This window comes from Corvus kubaryi, unplaced genomic scaffold (genome assembly GCF_017639235.1).
Source record: "Corvus kubaryi isolate FWS band 111438036 unplaced genomic scaffold, C.kubaryi_AGA036_p1.0 split1-37296, whole genome shotgun sequence".
NCBI lineage: Eukaryota > Metazoa > Chordata > Aves > Passeriformes > Corvidae > Corvus > Corvus kubaryi.
Genome location: NW_024582075.1, coordinates 1969772 through 1990823, shown reverse-complemented (window position 1 = coordinate 1990823; position 21052 = coordinate 1969772). Strand labels below are relative to the sequence as shown.

The 21052-nt window shown below is 41.7% G+C and overlaps 1 protein-coding gene and 1 long non-coding RNA gene across 4 annotated transcripts; one reads left to right on the top strand and one right to left on the bottom strand.

Annotated features, from left to right (window-relative positions):
- Window positions 1-247: 247 nt before the first annotated feature.
- LOX (lysyl oxidase) lies at window positions 248-13310 on the bottom strand. Of its 2 annotated transcripts, XM_042013242.1 has the most exons (7): window positions 12584-13310; window positions 12057-12165; window positions 10612-10749; window positions 8121-8277; window positions 5611-5706; window positions 5364-5479; window positions 248-3940 (listed from the first exon to the last, which is right to left on the bottom strand). In XM_042013242.1, the coding sequence occupies exons 1-7, from the start codon at window positions 13308-13310 to the stop codon at window positions 3934-3936; spliced, it is 1350 nt and encodes a 449-aa protein (XP_041869176.1). In that variant the 3' UTR covers window positions 248-3933. The 2 variants fall into 2 exon arrangements, with proteins under 2 accessions (XP_041869176.1, XP_041869177.1); XM_042013243.1 differs by lacking the exon at window positions 248-3940 and having other exon boundaries at window positions 5360-5479.
- LOC121657479 lies at window positions 12282-18421 on the top strand. Of its 2 annotated transcripts, none has more exons than XR_006013643.1 (3): window positions 12282-12348; window positions 15966-16087; window positions 18186-18421. It is a non-coding gene; the product is annotated as an uncharacterized LOC121657479 (long non-coding RNA). The 2 variants fall into 2 exon arrangements; XR_006013642.1 differs by lacking the exon at window positions 12282-12348 and adding an exon at window positions 13256-13337.
- The last annotated feature ends 2631 nt before the right edge of the window (window positions 18422-21052 follow it).

The window sequence follows — 21052 nt, the reverse complement described above, 5'->3', positions numbered from 1 at the left end:
CATGTGTCCAGATAAACCAAATGCCTCATCCTGTTAAGCCTTTTCATGTTAATCCTTTGTGTGGTATGAGGGATAATTGATCATGCCGTGAAATTTTATCTTTCTTGTTTCTACCTTGTTGTGACATTTTTTCTGAGACCACGTCAGAATGACAGAATCTTCCTCATTTTCATATAGACATAACCACCTTAACTAAAGCCTTCTCACTGGGAGATGGATCTGGCCTGTGCAGTAATACTTCAACAAGTAGAACGCTTGAAACATTTTATTCAAGTCATTTTCACATAAACTTGCAACCATAATACGGGCATGTAACACAAGAATATGAAAGTGCAATGAAGAATACAAAGCTAGTGCCTGAATATTATAAATTAGAGCTCTTCAGATAAAGATGCAAAGTTACTGAAATTAAGACTCTTTGAAGAAAAGTGAAGGAAATAATGAAAAATCTTCAAGAAAGTTGCAAAAACAAGTGGCATTTCACTGTATCTGTAGCATTTAGTTGCATAATAAAACCTCCCAATTACATACTCTTTGGTTTTAGTTCAAGTTAAAATCTTTCAGCACCTTTTAGGATTTGGAGAAAATGAAAATGCCTTTTTGGCATAAATATGAGACACAGGATAAACCACCTTTCAATGTCTCAGTTATGAAAACCACCCTGCTGGTTTTGAATGAGCACACTGCAAACAATGCATGAATGATAACAGGAAGGTACATTTGATATGTACACTCATTCTGGAGCAGAGAAAAAATGAGTAGACTTCTACTAACACAAAAACATCTACACAATATTTTGGTTCCATTGGTGACCAGTCTGTCATTTTTGTTACACTTTAGAAATACACAAATATCAAATGTATTTCAGGATTAAAAAAAACATAACAAACCCTCTAATGAGCCTGACATACATTATGTTCCTTATGTGCAATTCTTATGTAAAGATTTGAAATGTGGGAGGTCGTTGTTTCACACACATTTTTACAATCTTACTTTTCAGAACAAATTTGAGACTGCAAGACATCAAATTTATAGTTGAAATTTCACAAAATTTAAATCTGGTTTTGCTCCCACTGAGACCAATGTCAATATGCCTTTCAAAGATAATGGGAATAAATAAGCCTAATGTCTGGTAAAATTGAATCCAAGTATAATTTGCTGTAAAAATAAAAGCTTTTACGAAAACAGATTTTAAAAATGTTTTTGAACAAAAATGCACATAATCCCAAAAACATATTCCAGTATGCAAAAAGTAAGGTGTCAAATCTGCAGAGCCAAGAAACTGAAAATACTGGTTGGTGCTCCCCTATTTAGAACTACTTCTGCACATGCTATATAACAAACTCTTCTACTGCGTTGTGATTTACTATAGTTAGACAGGGTTATAGTCACATTCCTTCATTTTTTTTAATCCTAAAATCCCTTGTTTTTCTGTTCATGTCTTAGGCAATTTTTGTGCTATTGTACATCAATGTCATGTTGCTTAACACACATTTCAAAACAAATACAATATTTTGCTACGGAAAAAAAAAGCTACATTTTCATAGCTCCAATATCCCCAATATTCAAAGTTACAGCGTTCAACACCTTTCCAGACGAGGCCATTCCCACTTGTTCCACCTACACAGATGCTCAAGGCCCTCTGGCTCCTTGCTGACTGCAGTGGAGTTCTGCAAGTAGTTTGGGCACAGACATGTGAGCATGTGAGTGTGTCATGAGCGAGGGGTGCCCCCCTTCTTGCGGCTGCTCCGTCTCCAGTTACTGCTGTCATATCCCACATTCAGCATCAGGCACAATGAGGTACGAGCACACCACCTCTTCCCAGGAAGCAGCCCGTGCCCACAGCCGAGCTTCCATTCAGTAGCTTTTGTGTGCATTGCCCAAGCTGCTCTCAGGACTTTGACCCCAATTTTGACTCAAGTCTATAGAAAGGTGAATGCACTTGCTGCGTTCAATCCCTTAAAGCCTCTTAAACTTAAAACTCCTTGGGCTGAGATTTCAGAAGCCTAGACTTTAAACAGGCCCTCATTTTTGCAGACATATGTAACAAATGGTTTTCTAATAAATTGAGTTTCCAAATTTTGCTTCTGTTCATTGCCCGTACTGGTTATTGATTGCTGAAATGGATCTCACAGCAAACAAAAAGGTATAAATTATATTATTCTGCACCCTCTTCCACTGGTGGGTAGTAATCACCAGGTTGCTGGTTCTCAGGTTCATTTTACGTGCAAATTTGTAACCAAGTTATGATTAAGGTGGAAATAAATAAATGTACTAAAGAACAGCTGATCCTTGAAGGATATTATGGTAATTCATCAAACTTCCAAATTAAATCCATAGGGTTCTAATGCATAAAATATTTCCAAATACTACTTTAAGTATTCCCAATAGTGATAAAAAATCTCCATACTCCTCAAATTCTTCATTTCTAACTACATTGAATAGCACTTTTTTTTTTTCTCTTTTAATATATTGAGCTTCCAATGTTTCATTAAGTGTTTTGAACTGCTGATCAAACTTATCAAATACCAATCAGTATTTCTAGGTCCCATTGTTCCAAAAGTAGATTCTTCATTTTACATGATCAGAAATCTGAAAAAAGACGCCAGATCCCCTTGTGATATGTCATTTCACAGTTTAAAACAAAAATCACAGCTACTGTAGCTTACAGCAGGGTGCACTGCAAAAGCAAAATAATTTGGGGATGGGAGGAGGAGTAGTATACCCAGCACCAGTTAAGCAGTTCAGCAAAAACATTAATTTGGGCTGGAAGTTTTTTGCCTTAACAATGTTGCATTTAGTTCCTGAACAGCCTAAAGTAGGATGTTAAATACACTGACTTTTGTTCTTCCTTTCTATATAGTATATTTCCAACTTTGTTATCTTGAATACTGAGATACACATTTTAAAGTCAACTACAGTACTTAAGGGGGAAGCAGGTAGTAGGTTTTCTTCACGCTAAAAATACTTTGTAAGAGATTCCGACCTACTTCTGTTTGTGGTGCCACCTGAGTTAATTGCCTGTATTATTTTGATGGTTAACCTGTTCAAGTTGGATGTTTTTCACAGATGACCACATCAGGGACTCTTCATCATCTCTAAGAGCCCATTTCTTGACAGGTATTTTTTTATCCACATTAAGTTTGCAGAAGTCTTTTTAAAGCCCCACCTTGAAAAATTTCTTGAACATATAAAGGTGGGTACGCTTTTTAATTAATTTTCACAGATGAAAGGTGTATTTCAAAACCCCATCTGTTTTTCACTTAAGAAAATGGAAAAATTTCTAAAGTATTAAAAATGTAAACATAACTTTTCTTGCAGGGGTATAACTGATATATATAATATAAATGTATTTCTCTGCTATATGTTAATATTCCTTGAAAACTGAACATACTTCTCTCTTTCATATCAATGTGTCCTAGCAAGAATTTTTAATGGTACTGTATCGTTATTCTTAATCTGTTTTTCATTATTGTATTTTCTGAGATAGCTGACATTAGTACTTTCTCTTGCATTTTATTTAATTCATTTTGCATACATTTTTTTCTACCTTTTAAAATACGTTCAACTCATTCACCAATAATATTCCCACTGAAGTCTATTATTACGTAAACTCCAAATTTGAAGGAGCTAAGAAATGGTCCCATGTGTTTATGAAATAGTTAGATTTTCAAAATTTAAAATATCTCTGCACGAAGCACCAGTTTCACACATTTCAATAGCAATACAAGTAATGCCAATTTAAATTCTTAAAATCCAGTTAAGTTTTGGTTGAGAAGCAGCTGAAGTGTTTCAAAGTCACATAAGGTGTGTGGATGTATCTGTGTATGTTCTGCAGTTTTGCTTCTATAGTGTTTGCAACCTAGTGAAGTTTGTATAATGATACTTCAGTTCAAAACATTTGGCACCATCTCATCCATATCTTGCATCTTTTCAGTATCTGTTGGAAGAAGAGAAATAATTTTATGCAGACAAGCAAGCATGCACAGAAAGAGGAACTGCTAAATACCCACTTGTCAGCTTGAATGCACAGGTCAGCAAACGTCAACACACCTTTTGTTTCCTAGCCCTGCGTGGGTATGTGTGCGTGAGACAGCTGTGAAGTATGATGTACATATATACATAAATATAGGGTGTTTTCCTGGAGAAGAGGAGGTTGAGGGGAGATCTCATCACTCCCTACAACTCCCTGAGAGGAGGTGGTGGTGAGGTGTGGGTCAGTGTCTTCTCCCACGTAACCAGTGAGACAGGACGGGAGGAAATGGCCTCAAGTTGTGTCAGAGTGATTTAGATGGGAGGTCAGGGCAATCTTTTTCACATAAAGGGTTGTAAAGCATTAGAGCAGAATACCCAGGGAAGTGGTGGGGTCACTATCCCTGGAAGTGTTCAGAAGCTGCATGAATAAGGCACTTGAGACCATGGTTTAATGGTGAGCATGGTGGTGATCTGAGGTTGATGGCTGGACCTCATGATCCAAAAGGTCTTTTCCAACATTTTCTATTATTCCGTGTACTCAGTAACATTTTCATAGGCAAGATGGGGAGGCTAGAAGTTAAAAGCATGAAACATAAGTTTGCCTCATTTAACTACTGATTTCCTAATGCAAAGTAAGGAATGAATATTTTAAAGGCTAATTAAGCAAGTCACATTAGTTCAGTGTATTTGTTTCACTGACGCTGTTACAGAAGACTATACTGGTCATCTGTTTTACTTTTCATTTACTGCTCTGGAATTTATTTCATATGAACCTCTATACAATGTTAATACTCATTCCTTATGCAATCCAAATGAAGTCCCTTGATAAATATTTTATGTGACTAACACAGTATTCTGAGAACTGCTTACCTCTGTGTTACAGGAGTGTTACGCTTTCTGTGTGTTTCACAGATACTAAGGTACAGTAGGTCTACCGTGACAACATTTATTAAATGAATTTGCCTTTTTGGATGAAAAATGTAAAAAAGGCATAATTTTGGCATTGTTTAAACTTTAAAAGAACTAAACTGTAAATGGAGTGTGTGTGAAAGAACTGTTTCAGTGTGAAAGAGCTGCAGCAGAGTAACATACATGTGTGGGATTTTGCAGAATGTCTTAAGAGCACTGCAGCTGGTCAGTTCTGTGTGGATGCTATAAAAGGGTACTGAACGATCCTAGAAAGGTCCCAGTGCAAGAACAAAGAAGGTGTCTGAGCCAGAGATTGTTATCTAGCAGACCAGACAGGAGCAGCAGTTTTGAAAGTGCTACATATTCCAACGGCACAAGTGCAAGAGCAAAATTCCCACAATTTTTAAAATTCCTGAAACCCAAAAAACAAAATACTAACAGTGTGGCACAGTGACACAGAAAGCCAGGGAGGCACTTACGGTGAAATTGTACAGCCAGAGGCATAGGCATGGTGGCCCGTGTAGCGGATATCGCAGCGCACAATGTTGTTGGAGTAATCGGATTCAGGCACCAGGTAGCTGGGGTTCACACTCACCTGGAGGGGAGAAAGCACAGTGCTGTCTACTGCCAGGTTTCAGTTGGTAACTTACATACAACAGGGCAAATTATTTTCTTCTTTAAAAGCAAAAAAAAACCCCCAAACCTCCCCATTCCCAGTACACTTACCTTCAGAATATAATTTCCGGGTTGTACATCAGTAATATCAATCCACTGGCAATCTATGTCAGCATTGTAAGTGTCGTAGCAGCCAGGGCTCAGACCCTTAAGAATGAGGTTAAAATGGGTGTAAAAAAAATTAATCTTTAGAAACAGTGACATTCTATACATTAGGGAGCTCGGACTGAAGTTCACTTAACCATCACAGTTCACTTAGAAAATTAACCTAAAAAATTAGTCCTATTTTTAGTTGGCATTTTACTTGTGTGTCTAAACTAGAACACTTAAGTCTAATGTATTTTATAGACTGCTGTTTATTACTACTGGATAAGAAACGCCTATAATATTGACAGTTGTTCATCTGTGAGATACCTGTATTTTCTTATAATCACTTGTTACAGTACTCCTTTTATGAAAAAACTGTTGATGTTACTATTTCCTCTTTACATAAGATCAGAATAAAATAAAAATTGACCAAAGACTGGAAGTAAGTATCTGTAAATGTTGAGTGAATAGCTTCTGAGGTCCTTGAGTACCGACAGACTTGATCACCACATTGGAACCTCTCTCTACCCTTTGAAATGATGCAACTTTTTGCTGTGGATGCACTCTGCCCAAGTGCCATCTTTGAACAGTAGGGCCAACGGCCATTTTCACACTGACCCTTGCATGGAAATGGTGTCTCTTCAGACAAATAGTGACACAAGAATCTGAGGGAACTGAAAATGTAGCCTTTATTCTAGATGCATCTTTCTGAAAAATTCTTTGTGTTAGGAACATTAGTAAGAATCCCTACATATGAACGTATTGGTGGTTCAAATCTAGTGTCATTAGCTGTGGCCAATAGAGATTGCTCTAGGCAGAGCTGATCTGTTCTGGCAACACACAGAATACAGAAAACCCAAGTCCTGCAGGAATTCCCTCTTGACCCAGCCGGTGATCAGCTCAGACTCTCGCATGTATGTGCCAAGTCTGAGGCTGGAGAAAAGTTTTACAGTCCAATTACAAACCCCTGAATTATGGGCTTCCAGTGGAAATGCTGACACAGCCATGATTCTAGTGACACAAATACTCCAGCTGTAAAATATGTATGTTGCTTAGTTAGATGTCATAGTCTACAGAAGTAGAAAAGGTATTTATAAAACCTCTTCAAAGCCTTTATATATTGCAGATCATTCATTATAGTTAAAATTCAAATGTGGACACGTCAGCCAGTGAAACATAGCTGTCATTTCTCTGTTATAGAATAACTACCTTCTAGATTAAAAGCTGCAGTATAAGGGATAAAGTTTATGTGTAAGTATGGCCACATTGAGTTAAACCACAGATCCATCAAAGCTCAGTGTCATGTCTCTGATAGTGGTCAGCAGCAGATGCTTGACGAGAAAAGAACATAAGGTATGGGATGTGTAATGTCAGGCAAATTCCTTCCACCAGGCAGTTAACTGTATTTAAGGCATGGGGTACCATCATATTTTTGTGTCTAGTAAACTATTACTTTGTCTAAATTTTTCTTAAGCTCATGGAGATTTTTGATCTCTGCAACATCCAATGGCAAGGAATTTAAATCTTCATTCACGTGTCCAAAGAGCACTCCTCTTGGTTTTAAAGCTGTTGCCTGACAGGTGTTAAGTTCTTACATTGTCAGAAACAGCAACAATTGTCAGTAAATATCAACAATTTCCTCTTTCAATCCACAATCACTTAAGTTTTGGTCTTATTTCTAGTTTTCCAAATGGAATAGTCTATGAAAGCTCTTAGCCATACTACACTGTTGATCATCCTTGTTCTGCTGGGGTTGGCTGGTTTGGATTTTTTAAGCTTTTCTTTAGCAGTTCTGAGAGGTGGTGATGCAATATTCAAGGTAGGAGTCTTCCATGGATTTATCTATCATAATGGTGTGTTCCATTTTGCATGTTCCCCTAATAAGCCCTGGCACCTGGCTTTACGTTTGCACATGGCCCATCACAATGTCCACACAGCTGCCATTCCCTTTAACAGCCTCCTGGTGTACAGGCACAGAACAGTGCTCTGAGTTTTCTATGCCAGACTGCCAGCCAGCAGCTGCAGGTATTGAAGGAATCCAGCGCCTTACAGCTTCAGACTCCAAGCAAGGGAAGAAATACCAGCTGTGACCTCTGGGGCCAGCCAAGGACGTCAGTGAGCAGTCTGGGGCTGATGAACATTGGGAACAGCTTCTTTACAAGCTGTCTTGAGTGCCCCTTAGCAAGCTTGACCAGTCCTACAGCCACAAGAACTTGTGGTGTGTTTTAATACAGTTCAGTTACCAGTGGTGCTATGCTACTGAGTGTCACTGCACTTTGATAAGAAACCCACAGTTAACAGCAGGTGGGTGAATTAGCTGTCTCCAGGTTAGTATCCTGGTCTTCAGAATGGGGAATTCCAGAAGCTAGTTAGGGCATCAGCTAACTTAGGGCATCCTATGACTGGCAGTAAAGTTATCCAAATACAAACTGCGGGGGTGAAAGACACGTGGTTTTCTCCAAAGCAGTTCCTACCTGCGTGTGTGCTGTGCATGCATACCGCCTGTAATATCCATAATCACAGGAAGTATCTTCAAGGCAGAAACTTGCTTTGTGTCCTTCAGCAACTTTTCTATGTGAGCTCGCATCCAACAAGTCATAGTGGCTGAATTCATCCATGCTATGATAATGTCTGTTAAACCATAGATGCATTATTAGAGATGGATCAGATCTTACCAACATTTTAAAATATTCTTATTTGATCTACATCCTGTTAAATCTGGCCAAATTTTATTTATTACCCAAAACCTGTGTGTTAGTATACTTTCCTACTACTGACCACTCAATTATTTTCATTACTCCAATTTTCAAGTACTACATGTCATCTTCTATAAACAAATAATAGATTTTAATTTGTTATGGGAAAGATTCCATAGCAGCACTCTTTTTCCAAAATTTCCTGTTTCAGCTCTTTTCCAATAACAATAGCAAGTATTAAGTAGTTCATATTTGAATTGAACATCTTATAAGTGCCTTTAGCCAGGGTTTTGCTAGGAATGCTTACCTTACATACCATAAATTCCATGGAAGTTTGCTACTTGCTAGCAAAACCCCAACAATTTGGTTTCACTTTTCCATGGCCTTCAGACAATGTAACACATTCATAACATTGGTGAAGACAAAATCTGCATAAAGAATTCAGCTTCTGTGTACTGGCAATGCAGATTTCAATCAATGTCAATTATTTTTGCAGTCTGTACTTAATGCTGTCTCTATTTCAAAAGTGTGTATGGTTTTGATTTGGGCAAAGTGATGCATTTTTCTTGCTTTCACACAAAGTTCACAAAGTTTCACACAAAGTTTCACACAAAGAAGTGAGTTCTAGCTCTTACTGTGCAGCTTAACACCTCATATTCTTGTAATTTCGCTTTTTCCAAATGTGTGGGAAACCAAACTTGTCTTTTCTACATGCTGTCTTTGCAGCATTTGGCTGCTGTTACTTTTGAATGCTTTCAGCTCAGGAGGTGTGTGAAAAAACGTCTAATTAAACACAATTCAAATGTATTGGTAAAACAAAGCAGCACAGGAGCCTCACAAGCAGGCACATCCAGAACACTAAAACTGGGCCAGGGATGATGATGACTAACACTGAGGTCTGATGGCTAGCCAAAGTAATTGGCAGTTGGAGTTCATTTCCAAATGAGTTTGTTTCACTGTTATGGAAATGATCACGAGAGATGCATTTTTTTGTAGGCAATGCATTTTCTGTCCAAGAACTGAATCAACATCAGAGACACTTTGCATCTGGACAGTGATAGCTGGGCTGTTGTGGCAGAGTAAGAAACTGTTTTTCTACAAATGGAAGATTTCAACTGCTCTCTACCCATTTCATCCATTTATCAACTTTGTAAGCATGAGGGTTGGGGGATTTTTGTTTTGGTGAAGATTTTTTTCGGGATGGAGGTTAACTAAAGCACTTGTGGAGGGTTTTTTTTAGGTTTGATTTAGTTTTAGCTTTTTGGTCCTTGCAAGATTTATAAACTGAAAATATGAGTCTTTTTTGAAAGAATTTGTTCTAATCATATTAGTTTTTCATTCAGTGCCTCAAGCCTCTGAACCCAGAGAGAAATATTCCATTGGCTCAGAGGCCTTCAGATCAAGCCTACATTGCATACCATTTTTAAAAAGAATAATATTATCATTTATGTACCTGTAGCAGCAGAGCCATATTTTAAGTAAGTGGAAGTAAGTATTCTGGGTAATTAGTTCTGGTATTTTACAACTGCTCCTGCTGAGAAGTAGCAAAAATTGGAAAAAAACCTGCAAACTCTTGCATATGAGTTTTCTGAAAAGGTACAAGTTTGCAGTGTTACCTGCTCCCAAAATGCTGAAAAAGTTCTACTACATTTCCCTTGCTGTGTTTCTAGCAATTATACTATTTCTAGAGCAATGCTCCTATGTCAAAATATCATCATATGGTAAGAACATCATTGATAATGGGACCAGTCAACTCAGTAACTCTCCTTTTCCATATTGATCAGACCATCCCTTGTGAAGAATTAATTCATGAAATTCAGCTCAAGAATTATGGGTCACTGTTAAAAATGATGTGTTATTATAGGGAACATGCTAATAAATGAACATTTTAGGGTTTATAGAAACCCTATATATAAACATGTTTATTTTAACATGGTTGGGACTTTTATTTACTGATTACACTTAAATGTAAGGGGACTATATGTAAAATAAAAGGAGGAAGTGCTACTGTCAAATCTCTTTTCAGACTCGTATTTATATTTAATTTATATGTTGTAAGAGTTTCATACATATGGATAAGTTGTGTATCCATCTTGGTTTCATGTGTCTGTAGAAAGAGTAATTACCACTACATACAACTAATCAGAGAGTAAAAGGCTAAAGTTTCCCCATGGTTTCTCTCTGCTTCACTTCAGTTTTAGAAAGTGTCCCCTTATAAGTGACAATTTGTTAGTGAAAAGAATAATTAGAATATGAGCACTTCACTCACTGGTGACAGCTGTGCCACTCCCATGAATAACGGGGTCTGCTGGGCAGAAAATCCGACGTGCCTTGATTTTTCACTCTTTGGGGGAATCTCAGGAGCACCCGATTGTCATAGTCTCTAACATCTGCTCGATAAGCTGAACTGCAATGATGCAAAACAAGGAAAACAAAGAAAAAAGCCATAATTATGTGCAAGAAATACTTTGAAAAACACTTTATATTGTCTCAGAAGTAACACGGCAGAGATCATTTTGGGCCCCAATCTCCTTATGCATTGGAGATTCACAACAGGAATTCCATATGGTGTGGAAATGTCTCGTGTCAGACCAAGACCTGACAAAGACTCAGATCTGGTTTTAATTTTACAAACGGAAGGTTGACCACTGAATGACTCTGTCTATGAAGAAGATCAGTGCTTAGCTGTAAAATTACTCTGGTACCAAAAAGCACAATTTCATTTGTTGCTCTTAACCAAAATGACTCCCTGTGTATGCACGATCACAGAACAGATGTTTCATACTGTTGTAAAAAAAAAATTAATATGTATATGAATCAGGGTGCATTTTCTTATTCTACATAGCTATTATCTACAGTCTTTTAAGTACTGGAATATTTTAATCGACTAATAGCCAGCAAGAGCCCTTCAATGAGTCTTCATTGTGAAGCTAGCATAAAAAATACTGCTTCTTATGTCATGTTTTCTTTTTTCTGCAAGTGAAGAGCAAGCATGACCCTGGAAACAGTCTGACATAAATTAGTGACGCTGGTAAATAAATAAATCTGTTTTGCATGATAAGGTATCAAACAAGTTAAAATGGTTAAAAACAGCCATGTCGATTTCTTTCCAAGCAAAACAGGAAAAATCCCTCCTTGCCAACTGGACAAGACCTAACTTCATAACAAAGCTGTTATTTCAACCCCTTAAGAGACTCTGAAACACTTTTCAGAGAGATTTTAGTTTTAGGAGACATTACAAGGCATAGGCCCAGAAACAATTATCTTATTATAATCTTAATAGTAAATTGTGGTGGTTAAGAATAGGGGTTTTGTTGTTTGGTTGTTTTTTGGGGTTTTTTTATGAAGTAGCATATGGTCTTGTGAGAGTAGAGGAGGGAGATGAAAATCAACAGATTGAAGTGGTTTTCTAGGTGCCTCCATTTCATAAAATTCAGAAATGTTCAAGTGAGCCTGGCAATAGAAACATGTAATACAATTTTTCACAACATGTAGGTTCTTCAGGAGATCTGTAGCTTGTCTCTCTAACATGGCAGTATTGCTTTCTGATGTGCACACTCCACCATCTGCCACAAACTTGGAAGAAGGTTACAGTGGGCTGTGTTTCCTTGCACTCTCCAGCCTCACCCTTCCCCACTCTTCACCGTGTTCACAGGTGGAAACAGGAGCACAGCAACCCGCAGAGAACGGGCAAAAGCTTGGGACGATGCCTACCTTGCCAAGCAGTTCTCCTCGGCAGCACATCTCAAGTTATACATGGACATCCTCTGGACATATGTGGACGCCTGGATGTAATAGGGATCTGGGACTAAGTCAGGGAGACCTGCAGTTCATCAAACCAACCACATAACAGCAAGATCAACGCAGGACACGTTTGCAAATATTTGGCTACCATCCCAGTCGTTAGGGGCCGTCGTTTTGCCTCTGCCCTCCGTTAACCTCGCATCCCCCTTTGCTCAGGCTTGTCCCAAACACCCCATCGCAAGCACGACGCCCGGACCCCTCGGTGGGCTTATCGGCAGCTCGCCCCTCTCCCAGAGGCGGGGAGCGGGCTGCCTGCCGTCCGAGAGCCGGGCGAACGCTTGCCCGGTCAGGTTTTGCCCCGAGCGAGGGCCAGCAGGGCAGGCGACCCCCGCAGCTCACCCCGCCGGGACCGGCGTGCGCGGAGCGAGCGGGTCGTGCGGCGGGGCCGGGGCCGCCGGCAGGGGAGGGACGGGACGGGCGGAAAGGAGGGCTCTTACCGTACTGGAAGTAGCCGGTGCCATAGCCGGGTCTGTACCTGCTGCCCTGGCGGGGCCTCTCGTAGGTGTCGTAGTAGTTGTAGTAGGGGTTATCGTCCGTGTACTTGTAAGGGTTGTAGGGGTCGTCTCCTACCATGACATCTTCCCGGCCGGGCCTGAAGCTGCCCAGGGGCGGCAGGCTGCCGACCCCGGTGCTGCTGCCGTTGCCGTCGGTGCCGGTGCCGCCGGCGGGGCTGGCGGGGGCGCTGGGTCTCGGCGCCCCCGAGGAGGCGCTCCGGGCCGCGGCGGTGGCGGCCGCTGGGCTCCGCTGCGCGGCGGCGGCGCGACCCCCGGAGGAAGCCTGGTAGCCGGCCTGGAACCAGCGCCGAGCGCCGGAGCCGCCCCGGCTGCCGGCGGCGGGCTGGGGCTGGGGCTGGGGCTGCGCGGCGGCGGCGCGGGCGGCGGCTCTCCGCGGCAGCACGGTGCCGTTGTTCCTCAGCAGCAGGATGGGGCTGCCCGCCGCCTCCGCCGCCTGCCTGCGCCGCGGGGGCTGGTACTGGGAGCCCAGGCTGAGCAGGCTGTACACCTGCCCGTTGTTCTCCCACTGGATCCGCTGCCTCCAGGCGGCGGGGGGCGGCGGGGGATCCCGGCGCGGCGGCTGCTGCTGGCAGCCGGCGGGCCAGAGGCAGCTCCAGTAGATGCACGCGTGAAGATGGGCGAGCAGGAGCCCCGGCGGCGCGAAACGCATCTTCTCCTCTTTCGTGGGCGCCGGCGGGTAGCGAGATACGGGCAAAACTGGGGAGGGGAGGGGGGGGGCGAGCGGAGAGCGAGGGGTGCCTTTCCTACTCGGAATGGAGCGGGGGGAGGGGGGGCGGTGCGGGAAGGCCGGGGGGTGCGGGCTGCGCCTCTGGAAGGCTCAGGCGGGCAGCGGGGTCTCAGGCGCTGCGGCACCCGGGAGGTGCCATCGGGCAGGTCGGGCCGTCGGAAAGGAAACCCGGCCCGGGGGAGGCGGCGAGAGCGGCTTTTCTTCTCCCCGGTATTTATAGGCGAGGGGATGCGAATGGGAGCCGGAGCAAACAATCAGCCTCTCATCGTCCTCCGGCCCGCGCTGGTGTCTGGAGCGAGGGAAGGAGGAGGAGGAGGAGAGACCAGGGACTTTAAACTTGCTGGCACGCTCGCAAAGTTACACAAGCCCCGCTGGCTGGGCTGGCTGCACCCCCGCCATTTGTTCACGTAATGCGGCTGGAAACGTGCGGCCCTGACAGTTCCCCCCACGGCCGCCCCCCGCCCACCCCGCGCGGGGGCGGCTCGGGGGGAACGGGGCGGCTCGGGCCGGCGCGGCGGCGGGGGCTCCCCATCCTCCCTCCCTGCCTCCTTCCCTGCCTCCTTGCCTGCCTTGCCTCCCTGTCTCCCCCCGCGCCCCGAGCCGCGCCGAGCCGTGCCGAGCCTGCGGCGGGCGGGCGCGCTCAGACACACGTAGGCTGCCAGAGTATGCCGTGGGGCAGCGCCAAAGTATGCAAAGGAAAAATGCTATTAGCTCATCAGCGCTGGAGAGACTAGAAACGGGGTGGCGGGGAGGGGGAAGGGGCCGCTGGCGAGAGAGGAAACATGTTTCTGGAAAATGTGCTGGCCGGCACATCTCCCGCGCTAGAGCAGCTGCTGGTGACCTTCGTCTCAGCGCTGAGTAACAGTCGGATCCCCTTAATGACCTCTTAATTAGGAGAAAACTTCCATCAAGTAAACTCTTGACTATTGACTTTTGGGGTTTGTGCATATGAGTCACACGAGAAATATATTGGCGATGGTCCTCCCGGAGTAAGTTTTCATTGAAAAGTGAAATTTCACATGGGAGAGGCTTAGCCCTGTCACCAGAACAAATAAACCTAGTTCAGGCAGTGTCTCCCCAAAACCATGCCGGGGAAGAGGAGCAGGCTGCAGCCCGAAAGCCTCTCCCTTCCTTCCTGCTTTTACAAGAGTTCATCAAGGCTGTGTTTTGATAAGTACAATCACCCAGCAAGGCAAATGAATTAAGGTCCGTGGATTTCAGCCAAAACTTCTTTTGGGTGTATTTTTCCAAGGGCTGTTTGCTTATGAATCCTTGCAAAGGAACTGAGGAGAATACACAAAAGTTCTTCTTCACCAAAAGTTGGGTGGTGAGGATATTTAAGTGAATCCTGTCAATGATGATCAGCCTGGGCAGGAGGTTTTCACCCTACTCAGATAGATTCAAGGCAACCTTGGACCGCTGCTAGCTTCCCCACGTCAGGTTAACAGCCCACAGGTTACTGGCCAGGTGAATATTTGCCACTGGATTTTGATGTTCTTGACACACTTCTCCTGTCATTTGTTGTGCTGTAGTTTATTTTAATTGCATACTACTTTAAATGGTGCACACCTAATAACTGAAAACCAGAAAAATGTGATCCCACATTGCGGCTGTGATGGATGGTGGTGGATGCTGATTTATGCTGCTATAGGATTAGTTGTAGTGCTCATCTTTGAAGTACTTTCACCACCCTGAAATCAGTGGTGCCACCCTACATGTCAAAGGTCCCCCCGTGGACAGGGGGGTCATTGGCTCTGACTGGCACCAGGTGCTCACCATGGTAGGCTTGCTCATCCTGCTCTAACCATTAAAATGGTCAGTCTGGAGAGTACTGAGGAGCACAAGGCAGGTGTGCTCCGAAGACAGCAAAGTCTTCTCACTTGAGAACGTACACAATAGCCAAGTAGGTGCTTGTTACCATTGCTAGCCAGCACCAGGGTGGTGGGGAGCATCTGCAGGGCTGGGTCCCCAAGGAGAACAGTAACCGGTGTCTTTCCACAAGTGGGTTGTATGTGCTAGTTTGGGCAGTCTGCTGCAGAGGTGGTTGGGTTTGGGCTCTCTTATTCATTGTATTTGCAGGCTGTTCATCCCCTATGATCTTTCTCATTGTGGCTTTGAAAATATTATTGTCCATTTAAGGGTTTGCCTGGAACAATCAATGACTAAGGCTGAGTAAAGAGGAAAGGTTGAAGATAGGGAAAATGCAACACTGAAGGAATGAGATTTCTGTCTTTTTAATCTTCCTCTAAATATTACTAATGGTACAAACAGCAGGTTGTTGCCCAATGTGTGATATTAGACAATGTTTCCACACAGTGGGATTCCAGCCATTTTTTCTTATGCCTGATTAAGTTACTACTTTTCATGAAACCGGAGAAAGCATATTTGAGACTGGTATTCTCACCCATCTATCATCCATTCACACTGTTTGCCATTTTTCCCATAGCACAAGTGTCATTTGTTAATTAATTTAGGGTTCATAATGCCTGGAAAGCACTATTAGCATCCCTAGAGAGTGGTGTCCTTCACTTAGCATTAGGTGCCTATGTCCATTTAACTATTGTCCTCTCTCCACAGGTTGCCTGATTACACCAGGTTTTTACATGATGGGTCTGAATAGACCATCAAAAAGCTCTGTGACCTGAGGTGTGGAGGCAAAGATTTCTGCAATACTGAAAAAAGACACATAAGCAAGTCAGGTACTGTGCCTGCTTTAAAACTGCCCTAAAAACTGTCGAGCACTCTGATATTAAACTTTCTCATGAGGTTGATACAGCTTCTTTGTAAAGTCCATTTCTGATACTGATCACAGTTAATTTAGTTACTTGAGTTTTTGCCTACCTTTCTTTTTTGTCTGGAACAGCTGGTATTCCTGGGTACTTGTTGCACTGGGGATTTTGATTTCTGCCACCTACAGAAATAAATACAGTCTATATCAACTGAGAAATAAAATCTCCCTTCACTAAAAAATGACGCTAATTAAAGCAGATGTCTGTAAGTAATTGCAGTAATGTCTCAAAACCTCGTATCAGCGGGTAACTTATATTTAAATTTACTTGTAAGGTTGTTGCAGCCCTCATTCGGATGTTACAAACAGAAAATGTCTTCAATGGCATGAGTAGCATTTGGAGTTACCCTAATGTGTACACTACTGCTAAACTGCTAATTCAGTTGTGAATCTTGAAAAATATTAACCTGTTCACCAACAAAAATACCTCAAATAGAACCAAAGCTATTTGAATTTGGCATGTCTTAGTACGTGTTCTAAGACAGACATTTTAAGGTTATTTAATCTTACTATTTGATATGTGTATGAAAAAAGTATGATAGTGTAGAAAAGGGGAAACAATTTTAAATGTCAGTTTACATCAATGGCTTTATTTGTTACTTTTAATATTATTTTAAAAATATCAGTTCTGTAGTTATGGGTTGGATAATTTGTGGCTTTGTTTAGTCATAAACTGGTATGCTTAGCCAGAGTCACACACAAAAAACAAGAAATAGAAATAATTTTATAAAATCCTAAAAGGAAACTATACAAACTTAGTATGTGTTAAATATATTTATAAATTGATATTTTTTCATTTGGGATTAAAGGGTTGTTTGTTGAGGAGTCACTACAAGACAAATCTTGAAAAGTAGTGGTTGGTTTCAGCTTTTTCTAGCTGGGAAAAAGTCAGTGTGTTCATCTGATTTATGCTTGAATGGACAAAGAACTTACTCTGATTCTTCTGTTTGCATGAACACTGAGTCGTAGCTAGATTATTCAAATTTATCTTATTTTGTAGATCTTACTTATAACACTTTTATAAATTGCCATTTTTTGCATTCAAATATTAAAAATTGTGGAATTTTGTTGCACACCAGAACACTATGGATTTTTCTGAAGCATATTTTACAGAAGGTCCAGGTATCTTTATTTAGGAAGTTGGTTGTAAATCCATTGCATTAAAAGATTCCTAATTATAATGAATTCCCCTTAATAATTGGAATTAAGATGTAAAGGTATTCTTTACAGCTTGTGAACATTACTAGAAACTAAGAACACTGAGCATTTTCAGATTCAGGTCTGTAATGAGATTTTTTAACAAACCAACTTAATTAGAGACAAGGGTTATAAACTTTTTCTGACATCAGTAGTCTTTGGAGCAGACAGTTATTATTTTTACAAAAGTTAGTCTTCTAGTTAAATTTAGCTACCCTTTGTATGTGTAATACTGTCCCTGTCCAGCTCTGTGGGGTCCTGTGTGCATCCAGAGATGCACGGGTGGGTTCAGTAATACAGTCAGTAGCAAAGAGTCAAGAAGGGCATTTGCATGCGGGTTTTTTTCCTTTGTTTGTTTTTTGTTTTGTTTTTCAAACCATAACAACAGTTTAATGTATCTTTTTTAATTATACAAAAGTCCCACCCCAATAATTCAAACATTAATAACTGATCCACTTGATACAAAACCAATTCATCCAGGCAAAACAGTAGAGGAATGTAGGATTCATTTTTAATTAAAGATTATCATTGACAATCATAGTATGGACAGATTTGACTAATTATTATTCTAACTGGTGTTTTGTCCTGGGCAAATCTCTCCACACCTTGGCTATGCCACAGTGCACTTCCAGTACACACATGTAAAGCTGTCTACAGGAGCCCTTCACAAACAAAGTTATGTTCAGTTTCAGCTGTCATGAGTTAAACAACATTGAAATCGTGTATAAATCATCAAGGACATTCAGAATGTCAGATGTGAAGCCTGTGTGACAAGAAGTGATTCCAAATAACTTTGTCCCCTACCTCCACAGAAGGTGCCTTAAAGGACCCAGGAGACAACGCAGAGGCACCAGGCACCACCACAGACTCCTGCCGGCACCTACCCTTCCCTTCCCCTGCTGGATCATGTTCTAAGGCAGCCAAGTGCATCAGCAACCTAGGCTGTCTTCACATCCTCTCTCACTCAGTCTTCAGACTCCACATCACTCACCTCCTCTGTAACATTCAGAACCAGATTTCCTTCACAGCGAACTGAGATACAAACATCTTTCAGACTACTGTCATGAACATGAAAATGCTGCAGAATGCACATGGCTCAGAGACCATAGTCTGGGAGCCAGGTAACTTCAGCAGAGGAACAAATTCGAAGTCAATAATTTGTTGCTTTCACTGGAAAACCTTTTAGGAACCCGGGCTTTGTAGTGCTTGGGAGGCAGGGCTGTGAGCCTGGTAGCCCGAACATTGATCAGAAAGTAAGGCAGGGGACTAATCCCTTTCTAGCTGTTGTGACTGCCCAGTGATTGTCCCTCTACCCTCATTAACTAACATTCAGAAATTAAAACAGTGCTGCCTGGTCTCAGCTCTTCTCCAGCCCATTTATTGTGTATGGTATACAGATTGGTCTCTTCTTGTTTATTCTGGGGAAGCAGCAGGTTGGCCACATTCATGAACTACCCCTGAATCCTCACTGTCAGCTTCAGTAGCTAAAATGAAGAACAGAAAAATGTCAGAGTTAAACACAAACAAAGAAGCCAAAACCCCAAACCCTCTGTTAATACCGTCCCTGCCCGGCCCCGTGGGGTCCCGCGTGCCCCCGCAGACGCACGGGTGGGTTCAGTGCTACAGTCGGCAGCAAAGAGTCGAGAAGGGCCTTTGTGCGCGTTCCGGCAGCAGCATTTATTGCCGCTGCGCTGCCGAAGGGTGCACAGGCAAACAGAACACGAGCCCAAAACTCAGTTTTATCCGGGGCCGGGGAAAAGGCGGGACTGGGGAACAGGGACCAATGGGGAAGCTCTGGGGGAGTGACAAGGGTGAGAGGCTGGCAGCCAACCGGGGAATCCAAACTGGGATAGATTCACATAACGGAACAATGCATCCAGGGAGAAGCCTTTCTGGTCACCCTAACATAAAGTGGTTCTCGGGGTACTAGGGACTTGTCTTACTGAAAACTCTCTGTCCCTTGTAATGTATGTTCACCGGCCACCACATATGTCTGATTTTGAAGTCTCTAACCAGGCAACTTTCCACTACCATAAGTAATGTAAAAGTAAACTTTCAGACTTTTTTTCCTGCTCTAAATTTATAGAGAAACAAATAGATTTTTGTTGTTTCAATGAAATAATCAACTTGTTGAAAAAAGAATATTATTAGAATTTTATTAGCAGGTAATGTCCTCGATTCAAAATGAACAGCAAAAATGCCACCTGTCCTTTACATTATATTTTAGGTTCATCTATCTGCATTACAATACTAGTTTGTGGTTGCTTTGTTTTATACACTTTAGATGGAACTGCTGAATTGCAAATACCTGCACCAGATAAAGCAGATTAATCATACTTGTCTATCTCTTCAGGATCTGACAACTTAATCAGGAAAAGCAGCTACAGGACCTAAGACAGATGTTGCTCTTTTCTTGTGTGATGAGGGCTGAAGACAAGGCCTTCTGATATCAGTGGATTTTTTGTTAAATCAGAGGTTTTCAATGAGGTTTTAATAGCAGTATTTTTTAAGGCTAGAGTGTTGATGTGTTGCTAAAGCTGAACATGGGTGGTTTCGCAGGATGCAGTTATATGGTTTCTTTCTTGAATGTAAGTTTTAAAAGAGCATAGTGAATATTAAACAAAAAGTCTTTCACTTCTTGAATTTATAGTGTGTTTCATCTCTGTATATTTTTTCTAACTTTCCTATTTGTTTTCTGTCTTCCAAGATTTCTATAAAAGCGAGATTTCTAAAATTGTGAGATAAATAGATAAATATGCCATTACTGCAAATTCAATCAGAGATTTGAAAATCCACCAAAGCTTTTTCTTGTCTTATACATCAGCATCTGTAATGAAAGTTTCCTTAACTATTGTCTATGTAGTATTCATTGCAATGGTATGCAAGTAGTCTGATGACACATACAAAGGAACAGAAATCCAACACATTCGAAGTAAAGAGCCCATTATCTGTGCATTAACACCTGTGATAGGTACTATACTTCATTTAGCAAGGTCAATAAAATTCAAATTAGATTAGTACAGTGTATGTGTAAAGATTGCTTTATTGCTTAGGGAGTTCAGTCCTTTACTGTCTCCACAAGCTGAGCACGTGCTAAAGGACTGCCCACCATCTCAGACACAAACACCTAATTTTATTGAAATCTGTGACTACTGAGGAGAGGTTACTGTGAAAATCACAAACTGGCCGAACAGTTCTATACACAGGCACATCTTTGTTGTGGTGGTGTTCCAAAATGAGTCTTCCCTTCTGCATATTTTGCACAAAAGCAAGAAAACCCATCTAGTAAGGATGGCTTGAGAGAACAATTAGTTTTGAATCAAGATATTCACCCGGTTGAGATTGATTATGAACGTTATGTATAAAGGGAGAGAAATGGATAGCTTTCCAAATCTGTAATTTTCTTTCCATCTTCAGCAGGATATAAGTCCCTGTAAATCATTGACAAAGAGGAACACTGCCCAACGTAAGAGCAGAGCACGTCAGCAGAAATTTTGGAACATGATTTTACTATGCATCTCATCAAAAACTCTCCTAAATACCTGGATGTGGTAGTTTTCTTCATAGCATCCTTGCCTTTATAACCATCCCTGAATTTGTGTGGCCATCACAGAGACAGGTAATTTTATATGTGGAACTTCAATGTCTGATGGAAAAGCCAGAGAAAGCCCCTGTTTCA